The 8,445-nt window shown below is 43.6% G+C and overlaps 1 protein-coding gene across 1 annotated transcript in view; it reads left to right on the top strand.

Moving 5' to 3' along the window:
* The first annotated feature begins 671 nt into the window (after positions 1 to 671).
* The window catches only part of LOC146042609 (cell adhesion molecule CEACAM7-like), a 31,765-nt gene continuing 23,991 nt past the window's right edge, over positions 672 to 8,445 (top strand). The window contains exons 1-2 of the mRNA XM_083162686.1: positions 672 to 791; positions 6,641 to 6,997. Of these exons, the coding sequence (XP_083018812.1) occupies positions 770 to 791; positions 6,641 to 6,997 (379 nt within the window). The 5' untranslated portion in view covers positions 672 to 769. The remainder of the gene's footprint in view (positions 792 to 6,640; positions 6,998 to 8,445) is intronic.

Here is an 8,445-nt window from a genome sequence, read left to right as displayed (position 1 = left end):
TAAGCAGAGTAGGGGCAAGGGGGAATCTCAAATGCCCCAAAAATGAGACAGTCCCACAAAAAGCAGGACAGTTGGGAGGTATAGTAACACAAACACAGGCTGCTGTTGCTGCAGAGATATAGGGTGGAGAGGAAGGGGTTTACAAAATGCTGTAGAGACACCAATGGGCGTGCATGTGAAATTACTGCTTTGCCCTGGGTGCCAAAAATCCTAGTTTTTGCCCTGCTTATCACTGCTGCAATATTTGTGCAAAGGGTACGATGGTATGGCAGAGTGAGCGTACACACCAGCGGATGACCTAAAACAAACAGCCCAGTACTTACCCAGTGGGATTGTTTATTTAGTCAAAATGTTATAGTACAGTCATACCCACAGTCTTGTATACACAGACTTGTTGCATAGAATGGAGTTTAACAAAGCATTTAGGTCCCTAGATGATTACTGAATATGGGTGAGATACAAGTGGAACCTACCATACCCTTATTTGACCTGATTAGCATACAGTACATGTGAATGCAATTTGGATTAAAATTCATATCTTCATACTCCATAAAACCTGAATTAAAAAACCCTGACTGTCAGGCAAATTTGGTAATGGTCAATACATGCAACAGTATAGTATCTATGGGAGGAAACGTCTTTTGAAACTGAACTGCCCTCTGACACTGTGACAGACTCGTCATTGGGGATAAACTTCCCTAACTGCAGACATAATCAGAAGACAGTCTGTGCGTCCCTCAGGAGAGAGACTGTAGCCTGGGAGCTAACGATGTGGACATGGGTAATACCAGGTAAGATAGGAAACGTTTTGTGATGTAATTCTGTGTGTTTGTTACCATGTATAAGGTAGTACAGAGAGAAATATTCTACAGTGTACACAAGGCACAAGATTGTGCATGCTGTACAGTGCAATACAGAAATAAAGAGGCACATTTATCAATCAGCAGGTTCAAAGCCCCATACACATGGTGAGATATTGGCTAATGGACAATTTTGACTAAGCGATTTTGACTAGACGATCAAGAGATTTCATCTAGATGAACTGGAGATTTTGACTAAGCAATTGTGTCTAAAGGTGCCCATACACGGTGCGATAAACTCTGTGCTTTTAGTACTAGATTGCATAGCATCTAGTACAAAAAGCACACAATGTGCTACTTTTTGTACTAGATACGATGCAATCTAATACTAAAAGCACGTGCAGCAGTAGCGCATGCAGGGGGGGTTTCTGAGTACCCAGAACCCCCCCCCCAGGAGTCTAAGGGTCCTAGGCTGAAAGCTGAGGGTCCCCTCTTTCCATGGGTACAAGAATTAAAAAAATCGGCCCTTGGGAACCGGAGATATCTGACTTCAAAGCAGTGGTCCCCATCCAAGCCTGTTAATTGCTCTTCCCAGTCAGATATTTCAGGTTCTGTCTGAGATAGACTTTTTCTGAGGGTATATTCCAAAAGCTGCTCCTTTGATGGACACTAGTAGCTTGTCTCTACTGTTCCCAGAACCAGAGATATCAGCCTTCCAGCAGCTGGTTACTGCTCCAGCTCCACACACCTGATATGTAATTTTATATACTAGTTGGCAGATTGCTCTGCCTTCTGAACTCTGATCCCCTAGTCCCCAATACCATTTGGTAGGTGGGATTCTCTAGTTTTTAATTCCATTAAAATCTAAGAAATCTAATTCCGGGAACTGGAGATATCTGCAGTCAAGCAAGCTGTCCTCCCACCAGAAAATTATGAATAATAAGCCCACTCCACTATACACCCCTCCTCTGCATATTAAACATCCTCTACCACCTCAGGAAGTTATGTATCAGGGCCCCTTTATTCAGCCCAATGCCCTCTTCTCCCACCTCATCTCCCACCATCTGTGCAGTAAAGGGGTCATTAGTGGAAATTACTAATCCAGGCCCTACATGCTGAGCGGTTGATATAATAAAATGGAGGATTAGTAGGGGCTCCAATACATTGTTATCCCCAGGGGCCTACACTGCTGTTGATTCCTCTGTATGTATATACAGTATATGTATGTATATGTATGTATTATTAGTCGAGTGCCTGACATTCCACAACCTGATAGGTGTGGATACTCCCTGGACTGTATATGTATGTATATATATATATATTTTATTATTATTATTTATATACATTTGGTCTATCTATAAAACTTTAACTGACCCGGCATATACTGGGTCACCTTAGTGTCCATCTCCGTGCTTTGCTCCGCCCCTCTGGAAACCCCCTTCTGAAAATCCTGCGTTTGCCCCTGGGCAGCACAGACTTTATGTGCTGTGCGATGGGATGCCCACGGGAGCACGCATCCCATCGCACAGCACCATTGTACCTTGTATAGGCACCCTTAAGTAATGATAGTCTATGATCTAGAGCAGGGGTGGCCAAACCGTTCCTCAAGATCTACCAGCAGTTCATGTTTTTCAGGCAACCTGTGGATCTATAGTAGCAATGAATGCAGCATGTTTAAAAATGTGACAGTTAGTTATGATTACAGCTGTGCATCAACTAGGTGACTTGGAAAACGTGGACTGTTGGTAGATCTCGAGGACTGGTTTGGCCACCCCTGATCTAGACAAAATTGCCTCGCCTGCACAGTCAATCTATGCTAGACAATATTGACTAATGAGGAGAAAAATTGGGAGATTTTGGCTAACCTTCTAGAATTTAGGGGTACCAAAATGAAATGATATTTTACCCCTTAACACAATCAGGAAGGATGTGAAGCCCATGCAGTGCAGGATACAATACATTGGCATTCTACACATGACATTTTCCATCTATAAAGCAGTAGGTACAGTTGGAATATGTTATCTTCTACATCCAACATACATTGTGGCTATACATGTAAGTAATTGTAACTCGCAAACAGGTATATTTAGCCATCTATTATACTGTTTAACAAATTTTTATTGAGGTACGTTGGATGGTAAAGCCGCTTATAGTGTTATTCCTGTTTTTGGCAATTATAAGTATAATCATTGCCATTGCTAAGTATATGACCATCATACATTATGAAGTTGAATTAATTGTTTTCTCCTTTAGGATTGGTTCCCAAATTTTCTAAATATTTTGGGGGGCTAGGTAAAAACTTTGGTACTTGTTTCCTAGCACGGCCACAATCGCGGGCATTTTTAGTGGTATACGACGCGACCGACGCAATGCCCCCGATTTTCCCATTGAAATGCATTGAAAACTATCAAAATCGGGTCGGTCGCGTCGTATGCGGCTAAAAAAGGCTTAAATGGTCCAGACGCGATGCCCCCGATTTCCCCATAGGAAACAATGTTAAATGGCTCAATGTACCCGCGATGCCCCCGATTTCCCATAGGAAACAATGTTAAATGCCTTAATTTCACCAAATCATCATAGGGAACAATGGTAAATGGGCCAGAAAGCCCCCAAAACACCCCAGAACAGTGAAATGTAGTTTACGCCACCCCACGATCAACGCGAACCCGAAGCGTGGCGAGCGCAGCGAGCCCGCGAGGGGCGGCGGTACGCGTCCTCCGACCTTTTCATACCCCCACTATCCACGTCGGCGTGGAGTTGAGAATAGAATAGTGTGGCGAGCGCAGCGAGCCACCGAGCCCGAAGCGGATACCTTCACAGGTAAACGCGTCCCTTCGCGGGCTTCACAGGTATCCGCTGCACTCGCCACGCTTCGGGCTCGGTGGCTCGCTGCGCTCGCCACACTATTCTATTCTCAACTCCACGCCGACGTGGATAGTGGGGGTATGAAAAGGTCGTAGGACACGTACCGCCGCCCCTCGCGGGCTCGCTGCGCTCGCCACGCTTCGGGTTCGCGTTGATCGTGGGGTGGCCTAAAATACTTTTGGGGGGACATTTCACTGTTCAGGGGTGTTTTGGGGGGTTTCTGGGCCATTTACCATTGTTCCCTATGATGATTTGGGTAAATTGACCCATTTAACATTGTTTCCTATGGGAAATCGGGGGCATCGCGGCTAAATTGAGGCATTTAACATTGTTCCCTATGGGGAAATCGCAGCGATGGCCGCGATGCCCCCGATTTTTCCTCACGATGCCCACGATCATGATCTTTGTGGCCGTGCTAGGAAACAAGTACCAAAACTTTAACCAGATTGAACGCCAGAATGCTGGTAGAGACAGGCTCCATTCACCAAACTGCCATTCCAGAGCTTGTAGTTTCCAGTCCGGGGTTACCTGTGACGCCTATCATCAGGTAGATAAGGAGGAAGTGATTTCAGGCTCCCCATATAGTCCGGACCATTCCATTTTTTACTATGACAGGTGTTACAAGCACCCCCTGGACATGGCACTAAGACCTCTGGAATGGCAGACTTTGATGCGATCTGGTCCAGCATTCCGCGGTTCTGTGCAGTTTTACGTTTTTTTCACCATTTTCATTTTCCTCTAATCGCAGCGCCCTAGAGTATCATCATTTTTTTCTCACCACCCCTAGGCCAAAAGTTTGTTTTTCAGAGATTCAGAAAAGAATATAAAATGACGTAAACTTTGTATATGTCATCCTAAGGATCAGTTAGGTGGTGAAGGACAGGATTAGCTTCTGTTTGTCCACATAGTTTATGATTGGGAGTCACAGACATGGGTTTGTCTATCACAGTGACCATAAATAATTCGGATTGGACTACCAACTCGAGGTACCCCTGCAAATGCCTTAAGACACCCCATGGTGCCGCAACACCCAATTTGGGAACCACTGGCCTGTACCATAAAATGTCTACTTAGTGCCAGCTTTCCTTAACTTATTCATACCTTTCATCTTGGGAGGGGGTCATAATTATAGGGCAATGCAGCCACTGATAACCTTACCACTGATAACATATATATATATATACATATGGGCTGCGCGGCGGCACTCGGAAATAAGACAGCAGGCAAATGTGGTGCCGACGTTTCAAAGCCCGCAGGCTTTTTTATCAAGGTGCTGGTGAACAAGGAGGCAGTGAATGTGGCTTACCTTTATGCTGGGCAGCACGCCATCCATGACTCCGGCACACGTCCGGTAGGGAGGGCGCATAGAGATGACAGCACTTCGTCTCGGTCTGCGTTACGGAGGCACAGAGGGGGCCCGATCTAAAGGAACCAATCAAGACTTGCACTTTGGACACTGAGGAGGACACTAGCATCACCAGACCAGGAACTACAATATTTCCTGCTCAGGTCCATAGGCATACTATATGGTCAACTTGTCCTTTTAAGGACACATAGAAAAGGCTATAAGTCTAAATTCCATTGGAGTATATATAAAAAAGAGTGATTAAGACCCACTCCACTCCACTCTTACATCTGGGCTACAGGAAAACACCCCCTGGTCTATAAGTCTATTAGGAAGCGACACAAATAAACAGGGTCACGTCCATTCCGCCATATGTCTCGACTAGATGAAAAGGTGGACCACACTAATTAAGCCAAACATCTAGCACCCTATTACAGGAACAAAGTATATCCCTATATAAGATCTACTCTAATCCAGAGGTACCAGAAAGATCCAAAAAGAAGACACTTCTTTAAAAGTTGTCATCCTTTTGAACAGAGATTACTGTTTTAATGTCTGTACCCCTGATGAAGTCTTGTTAAAAGACGAAACGCGTTGGGTTTCATCTGTAAAAACAAAGAGTGTACTCCTATGATAAGAAGAACCTGATTTTAAGCAATTCATGTTTTAGTAAACAGCATTTTTATACACGTAAATATATGTATGGTTCTTATGGAATAGTATTGTGCATATGGAAAGACAGAAATAATCATTGTAATTCAGGGCGCCTGACACTATTGTGGTAGTATTGGGTAGAGGTAGCTCCGCTAGTAGGGAGCAAAGTGTCTTTGGCGACCACTTATTGATAGCGCAAATTCCAGGAATTTTGTTGTTGGTTATATATATATATATATTTATATATATGGGTAGGGGTTATTAGTATACATTATATAAGTAGAGTGGTAAGAAGAGGAGGGGTATACAGGGCTGAAAATCACTAAATATGTGTACAGGAAGGTGTTTGAGGGTACCTAGGTGTATATATCTACATGGGAGAGGGGTCAGAAGCACTCACGGGGAGGTAGGCAGAGGCATGCTTGTTGCGGCTAGAGGCAGTGGTACACAGGGAGATATATGCCAATGGGGAGGAAGGAGGCAGAGGCACTCATGGGGAGGAGGTCAGAGGTGCGCCTGGGGAGGTAAGTGGCAGAGGTACATACAGTATGGGGAGAGGAGATTTTTGATGCACATGTGGAAGTAGGAGCCAGAGGTACTCCTGAGAGGGACATGTTTAGTGAGATAAGAGGCAAAGGTACATATGCGGAGATGGCAGGTGCACATGCAGAGGCCAGGAATTTATGGGGAGCGGAATCAGGGCCTCGCTCGATGAGGCAATGGGCAGAGGTACATATGGGCAGTGGAGATGATAGGTACACATGGGGAGGTAAAGGCACTTATGGGGATGGGGTCAGAGGCATGCTTGAAGGGCAGAGGTGTATATGGAGTGGAAAGGTAATAGGTGCACATAGAGAGGTAACAGGTACTCATGGGGAGGGGTCAGGAGCACAATTGGGAAGGCATGATATGAGTACGGCCTCCATGAACACTGTCCATCAATGCAGGTTCATCATTTCTTCCTTCTTTATTTCAGCTCTTCTCAGTCCATGGATAGACCCGACTAGTGGAATAATTAATATTCAGCAGATCCCTCAATATGCAGTGACCCAGAGACCTGTCACGCTCAGTATTACTGGAATTACTGGTAGAATTGTATATTTCTACTGGTTTAAAGGACCAGATACAAGCTCCCAGTACCATATCATCACATATATTCCCACTGATAGTTCCTCACTACTTATTGGACCTCAGCATATGTCTCGCATCAGTACTTTCCCTAATGGTTCGTTACTGATCTCAGATCTTATTATCACGGATCAAGGTAATTACATAGTGAAGGTGCAGATGGAGAAATCAGCAGAAGAAGCTTTCATACACCTGGTTGTCTATGGTAAGTGTCAGTGACCTTTGTGAATTGCCTGGACACTCAAATGTCTGTACTACACATTACTTATGATTTCGTAAGATGAGGGCTGGGATATAATGTATGACAGACGATTTTAGTGGCTGAGAAAAAGTCAGACGTCCAACTTTTTCCAGGAACTCGGCCAATGTAATAACGTACATCTTTAACACTCCAAAAGCAAATGGGGTCCGACTCCCCATGGTATTTTCAGAGCAAGAAGCATCCAACTTTTTTGACAAACCATAATTTGTGGCATAGCATAACAGTTGCAGGCAGTATTTAATAGATGTACTGTAATGGCAGAAAATGTCACACAAAACAGCACCATAAAGGTCGAAATAAATAGAGCTGTTGTGTTCGGCAAGGATGTAAATCAATAAAAAAATACACAATTGCAGCATATTTTCAACAAATAAACATTTTTTTAAAGCATTTCAAACCTTAAAAATTAAAAATATACTTCGATCTTTCAAAATAGCTTATGTACAATACATGTAATTTTACACTTTTTTCCCATCAAATGAATCTTATGCTCATTGTTATGCTAATCTGGCATGCAAGCAGCTTCTGCTGACTAAAATGACAGGTAGCATGCCTATATTCTGTATTTAATTGCAACTGTGTCTGCATAAAATAATGTTATTCTACAGTGTTTTCCATCCAAACATTGTAACATAATTTGGTATGCAAATACATTGGTAACTACACACATAATATAGGCACGCCACATATCATTGTATGCAAGTGATGCATCAGCAGTTTCTACTCTTATAAAATGTTTTCTTTTTAACGTCCCGCACATCACTTTCAGAGCAAGAAGAAAATGGCCACACAAAGCTTTTCTTACTCCAGCTCAAACATTTTACAGATATGGTTACATTACATCACACTCTTTACACAACACTCTTTTCCACATGCACAGTCACACAAAGGGTCCACAGGTTCCTGATTCACATCCTCGCTTTTTCAGGTCCTACTATTTGACCACATTTTCTCTACAAAACCCTCCAAAGAAAGGCATATTTGCCTACCCCGCTGGAATGGCTGTGAGGTTCATGAAAATCGTGAAACCCTCGCTACCCACCGGGAAGGTGGTAAAATTCTCACGCATTCTCACTGGAGCCACAGCACCCACTAACCCCACTGAAACATATTTGTGTGTCTGTGGAGATGCGAATAGAGTAATTTTGTTTAATGATTTCAGCCTTGTCCCCTCCCCCGGGGTTGTAGCATCTGAGTTTTCTCTCCGGGCTTCTCCTGGAGAGACAACAACAAATGTAGACCAGTATAGTCTCAGCTATACAGTATTTACAATCTAAAGCAGTATATAACATAAAAAAAGAAATATCGACGCTCTACCCAACAGACACAATGGGCGGGATTTTATAGGATGAGAGATTCTGAAAGTGAGAGATTTGGGGAGAAATCTCAAG

Source organism: Crinia signifera, chromosome 19 (assembly GCF_055691185.1).
Source record: "Crinia signifera chromosome 19, ASM5569118v1, whole genome shotgun sequence".
In the NCBI taxonomy this organism is placed as follows: Eukaryota; Metazoa; Chordata; class Amphibia; order Anura; family Myobatrachidae; genus Crinia; species Crinia signifera.
This window is presented reverse-complemented; position numbering and strand designations above follow the sequence as displayed.